Here is a 21,194-nt window from a genome sequence, read left to right on the forward strand (position 1 = left end):
GTATTATACCCCAGAGCTGCACTCACTATTCTGCTGGTGCAGTCACTGTGTACATACATTACATTACTGATCCTGAGTTACATCCTGTATTACACCCGAGAGCTGCACTCACTATTCTGCTGGTGGAGTCACTGTGTATATACATGACATTACTGATCCTGAGTTACATCCTGTATTATACCCCAGAGCTGCACTCACTATTCTGCTGGTGCAGTCACTGTGTACATACATTACATTACTGATCCTGAGTTACATCCTGTATTATACCCCAGAGCTGCACTCACTATTCTGCTGGTGCAGTCACTGTGTACATACATTACATTACAGATCCTGAGTTACATCCTGTATTATACTCCAGAGCTGCACTCACTATTCTGCTGGTACAGTCACTGTGTACATACATTACATTACTGATCCTGAGTTACATCCTGTATTAAACTCCAGTGCTGCCCTCACTATTCTGCTGGTGCAGTCACTGTGTACATACATTACATTACTGATCCTGAGTTACATCCTGTATTATACCCCAGAGCTGCACTCACTATTCTGCTGGTGCAGTCACTGTGTACATACATTACATTACTGATCCTGAGTTACATCCTGTATTATACCCCAGAGCTGCACTCACTATTCTGCTGGTGCAGTCACTGTGTACATAGATTACATTACTGATCCTGAGTTACATCCTGTATTATACTCCAGAGCTGCAGTCACTATTCTGCTGGTGCAGTCACTGTGTACATAGATTACATTACTGATCCTGAGTTACATCCTGTATTATACCCCAGAGCTGCACTCACTATTCTGCTGGTGCAGTCACTGTGTACATACATTACATTACTGATCCTGAGTTACATCCTGTATTATACCCCAGAGCTGCACTCACTATTCTGCTGGTGCAGTCACTGTGTACATACATTACATTACTGATCCTGAGTTATATCCTGTATTATACCCCAGAGCTGCACTCACTATTCTGCTGGTGCAGTCACTGTGTACATACATTACATTACTGATCCTGAGTTACATCCTGTATTATACCCCAGAGCTGCACTCACTATTCTGCTGGTGCAGTCACTGTGTACATACATTACATTACTGATCCTGAGTTCCTGTACATCCTGTAAGTTAAGAGCTGATAAGAGACTGCAGTGTTTGGTAATAAAACACAGTATACGTAGAATGTGTGAACACAGCCTAGCTTGTTAAAGGGTTTGTCTTTCTCACTTCTGCATCTGAATGGCACAAATCACATGGAATATGATGTCTTTATTTACCTGCCAGAACATGTGGAGGACAGGCCGGTAATGATCACCTGTCCAAGAATGAATAGGACACGTGCACCTGCCAGGTGTATGTAGGCATAGCGCCAGTGGCGCCGCGCACTTTCTGATGCAGATATGGGAGACACTGGACAACCCCTTTAATTCAGCTCCATACATATAAAATGTAATAATGTTATATCAAAGTCTGTTTTATTGTTTTCCAGGCGAGTGTATATGTGAAGATAAATGGTTTGGGTGCATCATGGAAGATATTGGGTAAGTAGTATAAGAAACCGACCATGGTAGAAACTGTTCACTAGCGGTTCCTCAAGCTGGATCTGCGGCAGGGGAAATATAGGAATATATCACCTATCATGTATTATAATGACTGACAGAACATAAACAAAAAAGCAGACTAGGTCCTATGAATGGGAATCACCACAGTACGAAAATGGCATAAGTATTGCGGTGATCCCCATTCATAGGACCTAGTCTGCTGTTTTATTTATGTCTATCTTAGTATAGGTCCTGGTGGTATCCCACTACCTGTGGTGCCCCCATACATCTATTTTTTGGACTGACAGAACATATAATACAAGGCTGCGCCATGAGCTCTAGATCCGCTCTGGATCATTGTGAGGGGGGTCCTAAGGAGGGAATCTTCCCTTTATCACGCTGTAATACATAATTAAAAAGGAGTCATCCACATAAAGCAGAGCTTTTACTTTAACCAATAAATAACTTGTTCAGATGACAGTAAAATTTGGAAGACTTAAATTGAACTTTGAAATGAAGCAATTAAAAATAAGTACCGGTAATGATTTGTTTACAATTTTTTCTTCTGTGCCATGATTGACTTGTCCTCTCGGTGGCGACAGATTACTGTAAGATTTTGGCAGTGAGTTAATAAGTCCGCGCAAAAGTTTCACTCTCTTTCAATTTGTTATCAGAACAATAAATTTATCCACCTGGATTGAAGATTCAAATATACACATGCTGAAAATGTAATTAGCTTTGTCTTCCTCCACCAAATATAATGTAACATATAAATAATTGTTCTGCACAAGTACTTACTAGCTACCCCTATTCCACTCTCATATGTGGTATAGTATATATGCAGTATACAGGAAATATCACTGTATCACACACGTATATAAACAACACACAAATATATACATACTCCTCAAGCATATATACAGATACTGCACACATGAATACACATTACACACACACATATATACAGTACTGTACATATAGCACATGAAAATATACACATAATGCAAACATACATATTCCACACTTATATCCACATTATACACACACATACTAATTACACATGCATTATATATACAAATTCTACACATATATACACATTGGTCAAATACACATATTACACACATATACAGATTCAACATACACAGGTGCTCCTCCTTTTGCATCAATTACTGCATCAATGCGGCGTGGCATGGAGGCGATCAGCATGTGGCACTGCTGAGGTGTTATGGAAGCCCAGGTTGCTTTGATAGCAGCCTTCAGCTCGTCTGCATTGTTGGGTCTGGTGTCTCATCTTCTTCTTGGAAATACTCTATAGATTCTCTATGGGGTTAAGGTCCGGCGAGTTTGCTGCCAATCAAGCACAGTGATACTGTTGTTTGTAAACCAGGTATTGGTACTTTTGGCCGTGTGGACAGGTGCCAAGTCCTGCTGGAGAATGACATTACCATCTCCAAAAAGCTTGTCAGCAGAGGGAAGCATGAAGTGCTCTAAAATTTCCTGGTAGACGGCTGCGCTGACTTTGGTCTTGATAACACACCTTGGACCACTGAGCAACAGTCCAGTTCGTTTGCTCCTTGGCCCAGGTAAGGCTACTTTCACACTAGCGTCGTGCACTGCACGTCGCTATGCGTCGTTTTGCAGAAAAAACGCATCCTGCAAAAGTGCTTGCAGGATGCGTTTTTTCTCCGTAGACTTTTATTAGCGACGCAGTGCAACGGTTGCGTCGTGTTGCGTCAGACCGTCGCCACCAAATAACGTTGCTTGTAACGTTTTTTGGTGCGTCGTCTGCAGAATTTCCGACCGCGCATGCGCGGCCGGAACTCCGCCCCTGCCTCCCCGCACCTCACAATGGGGCAGCGGATGCTTTGGAAAACTGCATCCGCTGCCCCCGTTGTGCGGCGCATTCACAGCTAGCGTCTGTGCGCTGCAACATCACATAGCGACGTGCAGTGCACGACGCTAGAGTGAAAGTAGCCTAAGACACTTCTGGCCTTGTCTATTGGTCATGAGTGGCTTGACACAAGGAATGCGACACTTGTAGCCCATGTCCTGGATACGTCTGTCTGTGATGGCTCCTGAAGCAATGGCTCCAGCAGCAGTCCACTCCTTGTGAATCTCCCCCAAATTTTTGCGGTTATCCCAGTTGCTTGTGCACCTTTTTCTACCACACTTTCTCCTTCGCCACATTTGGGGACACAGCCCGTGGTGTATGCTGCTGCTGCCACTAGGAGGCTGACACTAAGTGATACAAAGAAAGTGCGCTCCTCCCCTGCAGTATACACCTCCTGCTGGCTCTCAGCTAACCAGTTCTTGCTTAGTGTCCGTAGGAGGCACACGGACGGGTCTGCTATTCAGACCCCAAAAACTCTTTTTACCTTTACAACGGATGAATGGGGCGACGGATTCTTTCATGTTCCGATGTCCCTGAACCAACAACAGGCGAGCACGGGAGTTTTACCTCTCCGTATCCTCTCCTGCGACGTGGGAAGCCACTGCCTGAGCTGATTCTACTCCCCCAAATTTTTGAATGTCCTTTTCTTAACAATCCTTTCAAGGCTGCGGTTATCCCGGTTGCTTGTGCTCCTTTTTCTACCACACTTTTTCCTTCCACTCAACTTTCCATTAATATGCTTGGATACAGCACTCTGTGAACAGCCGACTTCTTTAGCAGTGACCTTTTGTGGCTTCCCCTCTTTGTGGAGTGTGTCAGTGACTGCCTTCTGGACAAATAACTTCAATCAATCGCTTCCTATAACCATCAACAAGCATCTTACACCTCTCAAATGGAATTTCGGACTACTCTTCTTTTGCAAACTGTTCCAGGTCTCTCATATTTGAAGGCGCCTTCTCCCAACAGCAATTTTAACCCCTTCCCGACCTTTGACGTCACGTAGGCGTCATGAAAGTCGGTGCCAATCCGACCTGTGACGCCTATGTGGCGTCATGGAATGATCACGTGCCTGCAGATCGGGTGAAAGGGTTAACTCCAATTTCACCCGATCTGCAGGGACAGGGGGAGTGGTACTACAGCCCAGGGGGGGTGGCTTCACCCCCTCGTGGCTACGATCGCTCTGATTGGGTGTTGAAAGTGCAACAGCCAATCAGAGCAATTCGTAATATTTCACCTATAAAAAGTGGTGAAATATTACAATCCAGCCATGGCCGATGGCTGCAATATCATCGGCCATGGCTGGAAACCCTGATGTGCCCCCCCCCCACAGCCACCGATCGCCTCCCCAGTCCTCCGATCTGTCCCGTAGTCCCCTCCGTCCGCCTGTCCGCTCCCCCGTTCTCCTGCCCGCTCCCCCCGTGCTCCGATCCACCCCCCCGTGCTCCGATCCCCCCCCACATACTTACCGAGCCTCCCGGAGTCCGTCCATCTTCTCCATGGGCGCCGCCATCTTCCAAAATGGCGGGCGCATGCGCAGTGCGCCCGCCGAATCTGCCGGCCGGCAGATTCGTTCCAGGTATATTTTGATCACTGTGATAAACTTATCACAATGATCAAAATAAAAAAAAAAAATAGTAAATCAACCCCCCCCTTTATCACCCCCATAGGTAGGGACAATAATAAAATAAAGAAAATATATATATTTTTTTTCTGCACTAGGGTTAGGGTTAGGGTTAGCATTAGGGTTAGGGCTAGGGTTAGGGTTAGGGCTAGGGTTAGGGCTAGGGTTAGGGTTAGAATTAGGCTATGTGCACACGGTGCGGAGTTGGCTGCGGATCCGCAGCGGATTGGCCGCTGCGGATTCGTAGCAGTTTTCCATCAGGTTTACAGTACCATGTAAACCTATGGATAACCAAATCCGTGGGCCCATGGTGCGGAAAATACCACGCGGAAACGCTGTGTTGTATTTTCCGCAGCATGTCAATTCTTTGTGCGGATTCCACAGCGTTTTACACCTGTTCTTCAATAGGAATCCGCAGCTGAAATCCGCACAAAAACACTGGAAATCCACGGTAAATCCGCAGGTAAAACGCAGTGCCTTTTACCTGCGGATTTTTCAAAAATGGTGCCGAAAAATCTCACACGAATCCGCAACGTGGGCACATAGCCTTAGGGTTAGGGTTGGAATTAGAGTTAGGGTTGGAATTAGGGTAAGGATTGGAAATAGGGTTAAGATTAGGCCTGTGGTTAGGGTTATGGTTAGGGTTAGGGGTGTGTTGGGGTTAGGGTTAGGGTTGGGATTAGGGTTAGGATTAGGGTTAGGGTTGGGATTAGGGTTATGGGTGTGTTGGAGTTAGGGTTGTGGTTAGGGGTGTGTTGGGGTTAGGGTTGTGATTAGGGTTATGGCTAGAGTTGGGATTAGGGTTAGGGGTGTGTTGGGGTGAGTGTTGGAGTTAGAATTGAGGGGCTTCCACTTTTTAGGCACATCAGGGGTCTCCAAACGCAACATGGCGCCACCATTGATTCCAGCCAATCTTGCGTTCAAAAAGTCAAATGATGCTCCCTCCCTTCCGAGCCCCGACATGCGCCCAATCAGTGGTTTACCCCCACATATGGGGTAACAGCATACTCAGGACCAACTGGGCAACAATTATTGGGGTCCAATTTCTCCTGTTACCCTTGCAAAAATAAAAAATTGCTTGCTAAAACATAGTTTTAGAGGAATGAAAAATTATTTTTTATTTTCACGGCTCTGCATCATAAACTTCTGTGAAGTTCTCACCACACATCTAGATAAGTTCCTTGGGGGGTCTAGTTTCCAAAATGGGGTCACTTGTGGGGAGTTTCTGCTGTTTAGGCACATCAGGGGCTCTGCAAACGCAACGTGACGCCCGCAGACCATTCCATCAAAGTCTGCATTTCAAAAGTCACTACTTCCCTTCCGAGCCCACAACGTGTGCCCAAACAGTGGTTTGCCCCCACATATGGGGTATCAGCGTACTCAGGACAAGCTGGGCAACAACTATTGGGGTCCAATTTCTCCTGTAACCCTTGTGAAAATAAAAAATTGCTTGCTAAAACATCATTTTTGAGGAAAGAAAAATAATTTTTTATTTTCACGGCTCTGCGTTGTAAACTTCAGTGAAGCACTTGGGGGTTCAAAGTGCTCACCACATATCTAGATAAGTTCCGTGGAGGGTCTAGTTTCCAAAATGGGGTCCCTTGTGGGGAGTTTCTACTGTTTAGGCACATCAGGGGCTCTGCAAACGCAACGTGACACCCGCAGACCATTCCATCAAAGTCTGCATTTCAAAAGTCACTACTTCCCTTCCGAGCCCCAACGTGTGCCCAAACAGTGGTTTACCCCCACATATGGGGTATCAGTGTACTCATTACAAACTGGGCAACAACTTTTGGGGTCCAATTTCTCCTGTTACCCTTGTGAAAATAAAAAATTGCTTGCTAAACATCTTTTTTGAGGAAAGAAAAATTATTTTTTATTTTCACGGCTCTGCGTTGTAAACTTCTGTGAAGCACTTGGGGGTTCAAAGTGCTCACCACATATCTAGATAAGTTCCTTGGGGGGTTTAGTTTCCAAAAGAGGGTCAATTGTGGGGGGTTTCTACTGTTTAGGCACATCAGGGGCTCTGCAAACGCAACGTGACGCCCGCAGACCATTCCATCAAAGTCTGCATTCCAAAACGTCACTACTTCTCTTCCGAGCCCCGACGTGTGCCCAAACAGTGGTTCCCCCCCCACATATGGGGTATCAGTGTACTCAAGACAAACTGGACAACAACTTTTGGGGTCCAATTTCTCCTGCCACCCTTGTGAAACTAAAAAATTGCTTGCTAAAACATAATTTTAGAGGAAAGAAAAATGATTTTTTATTTTCACGGCTCTGCGTTGTAAACTTTTGCGAAGCACTTTGGGGGTCAAAGTGCTCACGATATATCTAGATAAGTTCCTTGGGGGATCTAGTTTCCAAAATGGGGTCACTTGTGGGGGGTTTCTACTGTTTAGGCACATCAGGGGCTCTGCAAACGCAACATGACGCCCGCGGACCATTCCATCAAAGTCTGCATTTCAAAAGTCACTACTTCCCTTCCAAGCCTCGACGTGTGCCCAAGCAGTGGTTTACCCCCACATATGGGGTATCAGCGTACTCAGGATAAACTGGACAACAACTTTTGGGGTCCAATTTCTCCTGTTACTCTTGTGAAAATAAAAATTGCGGGCTAAATAATAATTTTTGAGGAAAGAAAAATTATTTTTTATTTTCACAGCTCTGTTATAAACTTCTATGAAGCACTTGGGGGTTTAAAGTGGTCACCGCACATCTAGATTAGTTCCATAGGAGGTCTAGTTTCCAAAATGGGGTCACATGTGGGGGAGCTCCAATGTTTAGGCACACAGGGGCTCTCCAAACATGGCATGGTGTCCGCTAACGATTGGAGCTAATTTTTCATTCAAAAAGTCAAATGGCACTCCTTCCCTTCCGAGCCTTGCCGTGTGCCCAAACAGTGGTTTACCCCCACATGTGAGGTATCAGTTTAGTCAGGAGCAATTGCCCAACACATTTTAGGATCCATTTTATCCTGTTGCCCATGTGAAAATGAAAAAATTGAGGATAAAATAAAATTTTTGTGAAAAAAAAAAGTACTTTTTCATTTTTACGGATCAATTTGTGAAGCACCTGGGGGTTCAAAGTGCTCACTATGCATCTAGATGAGCTCCTTGGGGGGTCTAGTTTCCAAAATGGGGTCACATGTGGAGGAGCTCCAATGTTTAGGCACACAGGGGCTCTCCAAACGCGACATGGTGTCCGCTAGCGATTGGAGCTAATTTTTCATTCAAAAGTAAAATGGCGCTCCTTCCCTTCCGAGCCCTGCCGTGTGCACAAACAGTGGTTTGTGACCACATATGGGGTATCGGCGTACTCAGGACAAATTGTGCAATAACTTTTGGGGTCCAGTTTCTCTTTTTACCCTTGGGAAAATAAAAGAATTGTTGCTAAAAGATCATTTTTGTGACTAAAAAGTTAAATGTTCATTTTTTCCTTCCATGTTGCTTCTGCTGATGTGAATCCCCTGAAGGGTTAATAAACTTCTTGAATGTGGTTTTGAGTACCTTGAGGGGTGCAGTTTTTAGAATGGTGTCACTTTTGGGTATTTTCAGCCATATAGACCCCTCAAACTGACTTCAAATGTGAGGTGGTCCCTAAAAAAAATGGTTTTGTAAATTTCGTTGTAAAAATGAGAAATTGCTGGTCAAATTTTAACCCTTATAACTTCCTAGCAGAAAAAAATTTTGTTTACAAAATTGTGCTGATGTAAAGTAGACATGTGGGTAATGTTATTTATTAACTATTTTGTGTCACATAACTCTCTTGTTTAACAGAATAAAAATTCAAAATTTCAAAATTTTCAAAATTTTAGCCAAATTTGCATTTTTTTCACAAATAAACGCAAAAATTATCGACCTAAATATACCACTAACATGAAGCCCAATATGTCACGAAAAAACAATCTCAGAACCGCTAGGATCCGTTGAAGCGTTCCTGAGTTATTACCTCATAAATGGACACTGGTCAGAATTGCAAAAAACGGCCAGGTCATTAAGGTCAAAATAGGCTGGGTCATGAAGGGGTTAAGATCCCTCCACAGGTGATCAATGGGATTTGGATCCAGGACTCATTTCTGGCCACGTCAGAACTCTCCAGCGCTTTGCTTCCATTCATTTCTCGGTGCTCCTTGAAGTATGTTTCTGGTAATTGTTCAGGTGGAAGACCCATGACCTAGGATGCACACTCAGCTTTCTAACACTGGGCACTATATTGCAACCCAAAATCCTTTCATAATCTTCAGATTTCATGATGCCTTTGACATAGTAAAGGAACCCAGTGCCAGAGGCAGCAAAGCAATCTCAAAACATGTTTGGGCCTCCACCATATTTGCCTGAAGGTACAGTGTTCTTTTCTTTGTAGACCTCATTCTGTTTTCAGTAAACAGTAGAATGATTTGCTTTACCAGAAAGCTCTATTTTGGTCTCATCGGTCCACTAGATGCTTTCCCAGAAAGATTTTGGCTTACTCATATACATTTTGGTACACTGCAGTCTGGCTTTTTTATGTTTTTTGTGTCAGCAGTGGGATCCTCCTGGGTCTCCTGCTTTAGCGTTTCATTTCATTCAAATGTCAACAGATAGCTCACGCTGACAGTTATTCACCTTGAGCCTGCAGGACAGCTGGAATTTCTTTGGAACTTGATTGGAGCTGCTTATCCATCATTCTGACAGTTGTAAACTTCTTGATCATGTTGTACAGTGTAGACAAAGGAATATCAAGATCTCTGGAGATGGACTTGTAACCTTGAGATTGTTGATATTTTTGAACAATTTTGGTTCTCAATTCCCAAGACAGTTATCTCCTCTTTCTGTTCTCCATGCTTGGTGGGGCAGACACACAGACATACAATGTAAAGATTGTGTCAATTTCTCCTTTTTTTATCTGGTTTCAGGTGTGATACTCATATTGACCACACCTGTTACTTGCCACGGGTGAGTTTTAACGGGCATGACATGCTTGAAACAAAGTTGTAAACCCCTACATTTTGAAAAGGTGTCAACAATTTTGTTGAGCCCATACTTGGAGTTTTGTGTGAAATTATGTCCCATTTGCCTTTTTTTTCTCTGTCTTTTTTTGTGTTGTTCCAATACACAAAAAGGAAACAAACGTGTATAACAAAATATGTGTAATTGCAATAAATTTCTGAGAGAAATACTTCATTTTCTGGAACAATTTCAAGGGTGCCAACACTTTCGACCATGACTGTGTATACAGATTCCACACATTAGAGACATATACATATTATGTACATACAGTGGCATTTAAAAGTTTGGTAACCCCTGTTATTGAGAACAGTTAAGCAAGTTGAAGATGAAATGATCTCTAAAAGGCTTATAGTTAAAGATGACACATTTCCTTTGTATTTTAGGCCCAAAAAATATTGTCATGTTTTGTATTTTAAGAGTTACAAAAAGGAAAATGTTTCAATGCAAAAGTTTGGAAACCCATGGGTTTTGTGTGCTCAGATAATGTTGACCAAAGTTTCAGACCAGTTAGGGTTATGGTTTGTTAGGAAAGGCTAGGTGATGCAAAGTTCCCATCTTTATTAAAACCCAGCCTCCTCTAACCTAGTGCCAAAAAAACAGCAGCCATGGGTTCTTCTAAGCAGCTGACGAGCATGATGAGAATGAAAATGGTGGAGGCCCACAAAGTAGGAGAAGGCTAGGAGAAAATAGTAATTGTAATTAAATGTAATTAAGAAATGGCAGTTAACTGGAACACATGGTCAAGATAAGTTCTGGAAGACCAAGCACAATTTCAGTGAGAGCTGCTCATAGGATTTCTAGAGAGGCAAATCAGAATCCCCGCTTGACTGCAAAAGATCTTCTTGGGAGAGTCATCAGAATAAAACTTCTACTCCGACCTCACCATAAAATTTAGAAGTATGCAGAAGAACAACTAAACAAGCCTGATGCATTTTGGAAACAAGTCCTGTGGATGGATGAGGTTAAAATAGAACTCTTTGGCCATAATGATCAAAGGTATGTGTGGAGAAAAAAGGGCACAGAATTTCATGAAAAGAACATCTTGACAACCATTAAGCATGGTGGTGGATCAATCATGATTTGAGGTTGTGTTGCAGCCAATGACAAGGGGAACATTTCATGGGTAGAGGAAAGAATGGATTTGCGGCGCGCCCCCACACCGCCGCAGGGCCGAGGGGTACCCGGAGCTGGGCCTCTGGGATCTCAGTCCTGGGGTTGTCACGGTGGCTAGACCCGGTCCGTGGCCCTGTCCGTCAGTGGGGGACGTCCGGTGAAATAGGTGGTGATAACGGTGGTGTAGCGGTGCAGTTGTGGGGTGCAGGTCGCGGTAAATAACGAGGACACCAGGTTGCAGTCTCTTTACCTCTTTACTGGAGATCTCTGAGTCCTCAGTCCAGAATACGGTTCACCAGGCTGCGCAAGTCCGGCCGGTCCAAAGGCACCTCCAGAGTTCTCTTCACAGGTGGAAATCAGTGCCTTCCTTCTTAGCGCTGTGTGTTGTAGTCCTTCCCTGCTGTGCTCACGGAAAGTACCCCACAACTGTTGTGTCTGTTTCTTAAGTTCCCTCACAACTCGATTAGATGTTCCTCTCTTATTCCGTCCCTCCCTGGTATTCAGGTTGGAACGGCACCCGTTTGTCAGGTAGGCCTGGAGTTCTTCCGGGACCCTAGTGACGCCCCTCTCCCGCAATTGCCCCCCAAGACTTCATAGGTGATATGTGGTAGACAGCCCGCCTGAGACTGACTGTCCTGCCGCTGTTTGGAGTATGGCTTAAAGCTGTATATTATTCCACTCCCTCGGCGTTCCGGCCACCGGTAATGCGCCTCAGCAAGGTGCTGCCTCTTTCAACAAAACCCCTGCTGGTATTCTCCGTCTGCTTGATCTCGTTTCTCACTCAGCACAATCTATCTCGCTTCTAGTCCTTTCTTGGGCACCGCCGCTATGCTGAGCAGGCACGGTCCCGTTACGTTCTTTCCAATGCCAAGCCTCTGCCAGGATCCCACCCCTGGCAGAGACCCTACTGTCTCTTCCTCCACAACACCCTCTCTCACTAGGTGTTGCTTCGTTCAATCCAGTCAGCGTTCTCTACTAACTTCCTGCCTGACCCCCAGTTTACCCACTATGGTGGGGAGTGGCCTAATGAATAGCACCCTTAGCTCCCCCCGGAGGCCCAGCTGTGAAACATATTGGTGTCTGTGATACCTGATTGGAGGAACTCCTTCAGTGCCATCGAACGCACCATGGCTCCCCTTAGTGGCGGAGCCACAGTACTGCAACGACCAGGACTCTGGGGCGCTGCACTCCCCCCTGGTTAAACACAGTACTCCGGGACTGGGAAGAAAACAACAATACAGGTTAGCAAAAAGACATACAAATTTGTTGAGTGCAAAACAATAAGCATACTTGAACAGGCTTCCCTTTATGGGAGGTGAGGACACTTTAACGTTACAAAACATAATCAAATATCATAGCAACAGGCTACAATTAACTCTCATTACCCAACCGGGTATTCTACTAAGTGTGTTGTGAAATTGGATTTTGGGCTCCCCCGGTGGCCACTGGTGGAATTGAACTGGTGTGCATCATCCCCTCTGTTCACCTGTTTCCATCAGGATGTGGGAGTCGCTATTTAACCTTGCTCCTCTGTCACTTCCATGCCGGTCAACATTGTAATCAGAAGCCTTTCTGTGCATGTTCCTGCTGCTAGACAACTCCCAGCTAAGTTGGACTTTAGTCCTCGTTTGTTTTTGCATTTTGTTCCAGTTCACAGCTGTAGTTTCGTTTCTGTGTCTGGAAAGCTCTTGTGATCTGAAATTGCCACTCTGATGTTATGAGTTAATACTAGAGTCTTAAAGTAATTTCAGGATGGCGTTTTGATAGGGTTTTCAGCTGACCATGAAAGTGCCCTTTCTGTCTTCCTGCTATCTAGTAAGCGGACCTCAATTTTGCTAAACCTATTTTCATACTACGTTTGTCATTTCATCTAAAATCACCGCCAATATATGTGGGGGCCTCTGTCTGCCTATCGGGGAAATTTCTCTAGAGGTGAGCCAGGACTATATTTTCCTCTGCCAGGATTAGTTAGTCCTCCGGCCGGCGCTGGGCGTCTAGGGATAAAAAACGTAGGCAACGCTACCCGGCTACTGTTAGTTGTGCGGCAGGTTTAGTTCATGGTCAGTTTAGTTTCCATCCTTCCAAGAGCTAGTACTTATGTTTGCTGGGCTATGTTCTCTTGCCATTGAGAACCATAACAGTTTGACCGGCCCCAAAGGGTTAAATTAATTGACAGAGAAAGGAGAGAAAAGAGAAGTCTGCTGAAGATTTTTTTTTTTTTTTTTTCCCTTCAGTTCTGAGTGTGCTTGTAATTGAATCTCTTGCAAGTCTGCCTATATTGCAGCCTTTCTCTCTCTCTCTCTCTCTCCTTCTAATCCTAGAATGGCTCTGTGTTCACCTGTTTAAAATGGATATTCAGAGTTTAGCTGCAGGTTTGAATAATCTCACCACGAAAGTTCAAAATTTACAATATTTTGTTGTTCATGTTCCTATATCTGAACCTAGAATTCCTTTGCCTGAATTTTTCTCGGGGAATAGATCTTGCTTTCAAAATTTCAAAAATAATTGCAAGTTGTTTTTGTCCCTGAAATCTCGCTCTGCTGGAGATCCTGCTCAGCAGGTCAGGATTGTGATTTCCTTGCTCCGGGGCGACCCTCAGGATTGGGCTTTTGCATTGGCTCCAGGGGATCCTGCGTTGCTCAATGTGGATGCGTTTTTTCTGGCCTTGGGGTTGCTTTATGAGGAACCTCAGTTAGAGCTTCAGGCGGAAAAGGCCTTGATATCCCTATCTCAGGGGCAAGACGAAGCTGAAATATACTGCCAGAAATTCCGTAAATGGGCTGTGCTTACTCAGTGGAATGAGTGCGCCCTGGCGGCGAATTTCAGAGAGGGTCTCTCTGATGCCATTAAGGATGTTATGGTGGGGTTCCCTGTGCCTGCGGGTCTGAATGAGTCCATGACAATGGCTATCCAGATCGATAGGCGTCTGCGGGAGTGCAAACCTGTGCACCATTTGGCGGTGTCTACTGAGAAGACGCCAGAGAATATGCAATGTGATAGAATTCTGTCCAGAAGTGAACGGCAGAATTTAAGACGAAAAAATGGGTTGTGCTTCTATTGCGGTGATTCAACTCATGTTATATCAGCATGCTCTAAGCGTACTAAGAAGCTTGATAAGTCTGTTTCAATTGGCACTTTACAGTCTAAGTTTATTCTATCTGTGACCCTGATTTGTTCTTTATCATCTATTACCGCGGATGCCTATGTCGACTCTGGCGCCGCTTTGAGTCTTATGGATTGGTCCTTTGCCAAACGCTGTGGGTATGATTTGGAGCCTCTTGAAACTCCTATACCCCTGAAGGGGATTGACTCCACCCCATTGGCTAGTAATAAACCACAACACTGGACACAAGTAACTATGCGGATTAATCCGGATCATCAGGAGATTATTCGCTTTCTTGTGCTGTATAACCTACATGATGTGTTGGTGCTTGGATTGCCATGGCTGCAATCTCATAACCCAGTCCTTGACTGGAAAGCTATGTCTGTGTTAAGCTGGGGATGTAAGGGGACGCATGGGGACGTACCTGTGGTTTCCATTTCATCATCTATTCCCTCTGAGATTCCTGAATTCTTGACTGAATATCGTGACGTTTTTGAAGAACCTAAGCTTGGTTCATTACCTCCGCACCGGGAGTGCGATTGTGCCATAGATTTGATTCCGGGTAGTAAATACCCTAAGGGTCGTTTATTTAATCTGTCTGTGCCTGAACATGCTGCTATGCGAGAATATATAAAGGAGTCCTTGGAAAAGGGACATATTCGTCCTTCGTCATCTCCCTTAGGAGCCGGTTTTTTCTTTGTGGCTAAGAAAGATGGCTCTTTGAGGCCGTGTATTGATTATCGGCTTTTGAATAAAATCACGGTTAAATATCAATATCCGTTGCCACTGCTGACTGATTTGTTTGCTCGCATAAAGGGGGCCAAGTGGTTCTCTAAGATAGATCTCCGTGGGGCGTATAATTTGGTGCGAATTAAGCAGGGGGATGAGTGGAAGACCGCATTTAATACGCCCGAGGGCCACTTTGAGTATTTGGTGATGCCTTTTGGTCTTTCAAATGCCCCTTCAGTCTTTCAGTCCTTTATGCATGACATTTTCCGTGATTATTTGGATAAATTTATGATTGTGTATCTGGATGATATTTTGATTTTTTCGGATGACTGGGACTCTCATGTCCAGCAGGTCAGGAGGGTTCTTCAGGTTTTGCGGTCTAATTCCTTGTGTGTGAAGGGTTCTAAGTGCGTTTTTGGGGTTCAAAAGATTTCCTTTTTGGGATATATTTTTTCCCCCTCTTCCATCGAGATGGATCCTGTCAAGGTTCAGGCTATTTGTGATTGGACGCAACCTTCTTCTCTTAAGAGTCTTCAGAAATTTTTGGGCTTTGCTAACTTTTATCGTCGATTTATTGCTGGTTTTTCTGATGTTGTTAAACCATTGACTGATTTGACTAAGAAGGGTGCTGATGTTGCTGATTGGTCCCCTGCTGCTGTGGAGGCCTTTCGGGAGCTTAAGCGCCGCTTTTCTTCCGCCCCTGTGTTGCGTCAGCCTGATGTTGCTCTTCCTTTTCAGGTTGAGGTCGACGCTTCTGAAATCGGAGCTGGGGCGGTTTTGTCGCAGAGAAGTTCCGATTGTTCCGTGATGAGACCTTGTGCCTTTTTCTCGCGTAAATTTTCGCCCGCCGAGCGGAATTATGATGTTGGGAATCGGGAGCTTTTGGCCATGAAGTGGGCTTTTGAGGAGTGGCGTCATTGGCTTGAGGGGGCTAGACATCAGGTGGTGGTATTGACTGACCACAAAAATCTAATTTATCTTGAGTCCGCCAGACGCCTGAATCCTAGACAGGCGCGCTGGTCGTTGTTTTTCTCTCGGTTTAATTTTGTGGTGTCCTACCTGCCGGGTTCTAAGAATGTTAAGGCGGATGCCCTTTCTAGGAGTTTTGAGCCTGACTCCCCTGGTAACTCTGAACCTACAGGTATCCTTAAGGATGGAGTGATATTGTCTGCCGTTTCTCCAGACCTGCGGCGGGCCTTGCAGGAGTTTCAGGCGGATAGACCTGATCGTTGCCCACCTGGTAGACTGTTTGTTCCTGATGATTGGACCAGTAAAGTCATTTCTGAGGTTCATTCTTCTGCGTTGACAGGTCATCCTGGAATCTTTGGTACCAGGGATTTGGTGGCAAGGTCCTTCTGGTGGCCTTCCCTGTCTCGAGATGTGCGAGGCTTTGTGCAGTCTTGTGACGTTTGTGCTCGGGCCAAGCCTTGTTGTTCTCGGGCTAGTGGATTGTTGTTGCCCTTGCCTATCCCGAAGAGGCCCTGGACGCACATCTCGATGGATTTTATTTCGGATCTTCCTGTTTCTCAGAAGATGTCTGTCATCTGGGTGGTGTGTGACCGTTTCTCTAAGATGGTCCATTTGGTTCCCCTGCCTAAGTTGCCTTCTTCTTCCGAGTTGGTTCCTTTGTTTTTTCAAAATGTGGTCCGTTTGCATGGTATTCCGGAGAATATCGTTTCTGACAGAGGAACCCAATTCGTGTCTAGATTTTGGCGAGCATTCTGTGCTAGGATGGGCATAGATTTGTCTTTCTCATCTGCTTTCCATCCTCAGACTAATGGCCAGACCGAGCGGACGAATCAGACCTTGGAGACATATTTGAGGTGTTTTGTGTCTGCAGATCAGGATGATTGGGTTGCTTTTTTGCCTTTAGCGGAGTTTGCCCTCAATAATCGGGCCAGCTCTGCCACCTTGGTGTCTCCTTTTTTCTGTAATTCGGGGTTTCATCCTCGATTTTCTTCTGGTCAGGTGGAATCTTCGGATTGTCCTGGAGTGGATGCTGTGGTGGAGAGGTTGCATCAGATTTGGGGGCAGGTAGTGGACAATTTGAAGTTGTCCCAGGAGAAGACTCAGCTTTTTGCCAACCGCCGGCGTCGGGTTGGTCCTCGGCTTTGTGTTGGGGACTTGGTGTGGTTGTCTTCTCGTTTTGTCCCTATGAGGGTTTCTTCTCCTAAGTTTAAGCCTCGGTTCATCGGCCCGTACAAGATATTGGAGATTCTTAACCCTGTGTCCTTCCGTTTGGACCTCCCTGCATCTTTTTCTATTCATAATGTTTTTCATCGGTCATTGTTGCGCAGGTATGAGGTACCGGTTGTGCCTTCCGTTGAGCCTCCTGCTCCGGTGTTGGTTGAGGGCGAGTTGGAGTACGTTGTGGAAAAAATCTTGGACTCCCGGGTTTCCAGACGGAAACTCCAGTATCTGGTCAAATGGAAGGGATACGGTCAGGAGGATAATTCTTGGGTGACTGCCTCTGATGTTCATGCCTCCGATCTGGTCCGTGCCTTTCATAGGGCTCATCCTGATCGCCCTGGTGGTTCTGGTGAGGGTTCGGTGCCCCCTCCTTGAGGGGGGGGTACTGTTGTGAAATTGGATTTTGGGCTCCCCCGGTGGCCACTGGTGGAATTGAACTGGTGTGCATCATCCCCTCTGTTCACCTGTTTCCATCAGGATGTGGGAGTCGCTATTTAACCTTGCTCCTCTGTCACTTCCATGCCGGTCAACATTGTAATCAGAAGCCTTTCTGTGCATGTTCCTGCTGCTAGACAACTCCCAGCTAAGTTGGACTTTAGTCCTCGTTTGTTTTTGCATTTTGTTCCAGTTCACAGCTGTAGTTTCGTTTCTGTGTCTGGAAAGCTCTTGTGATCTGAAATTGCCACTCTGATGTTATGAGTTAATACTAGAGTCTTAAAGTAATTTCAGGATGGCGTTTTGATAGGGTTTTCAGCTGACCATGAAAGGGCCCTTTCTGTCTTCCTGCTATCTAGTAAGCGGACCTCAATTTTGCTAAACCTATTTTCATACTACGTTTGTCATTTCATCTAAAATCACCGCCAATATATGTGGGGGCCTCTGTCTGCCTATCGGGGAAATTTCTCTAGAGGTGAGCCAGGACTATATTTTCCTCTGCCAGGATTAGTTAGTCCTCCGGCCGGCGCTGGGCGTCTAGGGATAAAAAACGTAGGCAACGCTACCCGGCTACTGTTAGTTGTGCGGCAGGTTTAGTTCATGGTCAGTTTAGTTTCCATCCTTCCAAGAGCTAGTACTTATGTTTGCTGGGCTATGTTCTCTTGCCATTGAGAACCATAACATAAGTGCAAATGCTGGAACAATAAATTAACATTGCCTTTAGGAAACATACACTCTTAGTTTACCAAAGGCCTTCCTATAATCACATTACAGGGCAAGGTAACTTCACATTCTCCTACTTTGAACCTGCAGGACCGCCTGTCCCTATGGCACCAGACCTACTGCCTCTCCTTTCTTTTACAGGACCGCCCCGTTCAGCCAGGGCCTACTGCCTTTCTCTACTATACATAGTATAGACATAACATTCCTTTCCATTTGAGAGCATGGAGCCCACTCTACTTGGCTCCTATAAGGACTCACTCACTAACCCCTACGGGTCTACTTTCTGTCCTTAGTAGCGAACTAACTTTCTATGGGGACGCAGGGTTTACCTTCTATCCTCACCTTCGTTATTACTTCTTTACTTTTAGTTAAACGGAACTCTACATCTACCCCTACGGGCTTTCTACATCTTTCTCTTCAAAGAACATTATCTAGGTTTCACATTTTAAACAAATTAAACACACTTAACTTTTCCATGAAAAACAGTTACATTTCCTTCAAAGCATTATCTTGACATTACTGTTCTAAAACAGTATCACTTTCAAGTTCAATTCTAACCTCCCCTTTAAGAGGAGATCAAGTCTTTCTGAGGTAGCTCTTCTTCTCAGCCTACCAGTCCATGCAAAGGCTCCGGAATGGTATCTTCGCAAAATGTCTTTAAACAAAACCAGTAGGAAGCACCTTTAAGAAGGTGCAAACTATTTACAAGAAAGTTCAAATCATGCACAGTCCATGATTTCGCAGTTTGTGTAACTTTGTGCAAAACTTCAAGAAAACAACAATAGTGACCCCGGGTCAACAAAGGGGTCACCTTTTAAAGTTTACCCTGAACGGGTTTAGCAGCAACAGGAACAAAAGAACAAACAGTAACTATTTACATTTTCATCAAGCAATAAAATCTTACTGGGGTTCTGCGGAAGGCGACCTCTTATCCGGCCTCACCAGGCCAACAGATCGCACCGGTGAGCCAGGACGCCGTTCCGGTCCCAGCAGTGATAAAATCCCTCGCCGGGAGGTCCTCCTTACTGGCAGACGCACACGTCCCTCCGGGGCACGGCAAGGCTGGGCTTCTCGGGGTTCCGCGGGGCCGGGCTCTGCTGCTTTCCCCACTGAATCAGCTCCTTCTGGTGTTCCGGCAGCAGCCTGGAGGGCAATGCATCGCTGCACGCCCCGCGCCATCCAGCCAGCCTCTCCCGTAGCCCTCCTCCAACGAGTGTAGGTGACGGCATCACCTGGCTCCAGATCGCGAGCGATCCTCCCGCTGCAAGGCTCCACCTCCTCCCGGTCTACGCGGACCTGTATCGGCTCCCCGATCTCTTGGATTACTCCCCTTCCGCACTGGGGATTAAAGGCCACCACCACACCCCAGTGTGATGGCGGGATCTCCGGAGCACTAACTAGGTCGACCGGTTCTGTAGGATGGGGCCGGCTCCGCCATGCTGCTATCAGACGCCGTAAGTGCTCAGCATCCGGCATGATTTTCAGGCCCGGTGCGGGTAGCGTACCTTCCGCCGCGGCCGGGTAAGCAGCAACAGGAGACAACTTGATCTCGGTGGGCTGGCCCACCCGGGTGAGGACACGGGCATCAGCCTTCAGGCGGCGGGCCAGCTGTCGGGCCTCGGCTGCAGCCACACATTCTTCGGACAGTGGCACAGGGGGTCGGCCCAACAGTGGCTCGGTGAGGGTCAGACCCCGCAGCGTTGGCGTTTCAGAGCCTGTCCCAGCTTGTGCGGCCTCGGACTGGGCCGGGTCAGCTCCGCGCTGTGCTCCTGGTGCCGCCATTTCTTGTTCTTTTCCCGCGGTCTCTTCCGTGGGCGGCCCCGTCCCCATGGTCTCCACCCTCCGGCCAGGATCAGGAGGCGGACCTCAGCTGTTGACGGGCACGTCCTCAACACACAGAAATATTTAGACTGGGCGGCCATTGCTGTTCGCGCTCTCCAACTTGTCTACGCCCACTCCACGCCCCTCTTCTCTTCCTGCGCTCTCCTCAGCGCTGCAATGGCGGCGGATTTTGGCGGCAAATGGCACAACACACAGTCTTTTCAATAAAGTACGGTTCAAGTACAGTAAATCACAGTCTCTAGGCACACATGACCTGATTCTTCAGGCTTAAGTAGATCCTGTTCGTGACGCCAAGTCTGCGGCGCGCCCCCACACCGCCGCAGGGCCGAGGGGTACCCGGAGCCGGGCCTCTGGGATCTCAGTCCTGGGGTTGTCACGGTGGCTAGACCCGGTCCGTGGCCCTGTCCGTCAGTGGGGGACGTCCGGTGAAATAGGTGGTGATAACGGTGGTGTAGCGGTGCAGTTGTGGGGTGCAGGTCGCGGTAAATAACGAGGACACCAGGTTGCAGTCTCTTTACCTCTTTACTGGAGATCTCTGAGTCCTCAGTCCAGAATACGGTTCACCAGGCTGCGCAAGTCCGGCCGGTCCAATGGCACCTCCAGAGTTCTCTTCACAGGTGGAAATCAGTGCCTTCCTTCTTAGCGCTGTGTGTTGTAGTCCTTCCCTGCTGTGCTCACGGAAAGTACCCCACAACTGTTGTGTCTGTTTCTTAAGTTCCCTCACAACTCGATTAGATGTTCCTCTCTTATTCCGTCCCTCCCTGGTATTCAGGTTGGAACGGCACCCGTTTGTCAGGTAGGCCTGGAGTTCTTCCGGGACCCTAGTGACGCCCCTCTCCCGCAATTGCCCCCCAAGACTTCATAGGTGATATGTGGTAGACAGCCCGTCTGAGACTGACTGTCCTGCCGCTGTTTGGAGTATGGCTTAAAGCTGTATATTATTCCACTCCCTCGGCGTTCCGGCCACCGGTAATGCGCCTCAGCAAGGTGCTGCCTCTTTCAACAAAACCCCTGC

At 46.4% G+C, this 21,194-nt stretch overlaps 1 protein-coding gene across 7 annotated transcripts in view; it reads left to right on the plus strand.

The window, feature by feature from the left end:
- ADAM22 (ADAM metallopeptidase domain 22) overlaps positions 1–21,194 on the plus strand; it is a 329,143-nt gene that overhangs the window by 196,035 nt on the left and 111,914 nt on the right. For all 7 annotated transcript variants that reach the window (XM_077268285.1, XM_077268287.1, XM_077268289.1 and 4 more), the window contains exon 14: positions 1,490–1,541. In XM_077268285.1, the coding sequence (XP_077124400.1) occupies positions 1,490–1,541 (52 nt within the window). The remainder of the gene's footprint in view (positions 1–1,489; positions 1,542–21,194) is intronic.

This window comes from Ranitomeya variabilis, chromosome 6 (assembly GCF_051348905.1).
Source record: "Ranitomeya variabilis isolate aRanVar5 chromosome 6, aRanVar5.hap1, whole genome shotgun sequence".
Classification (NCBI taxonomy): Eukaryota; Metazoa; Chordata; class Amphibia; order Anura; family Dendrobatidae; genus Ranitomeya; species Ranitomeya variabilis.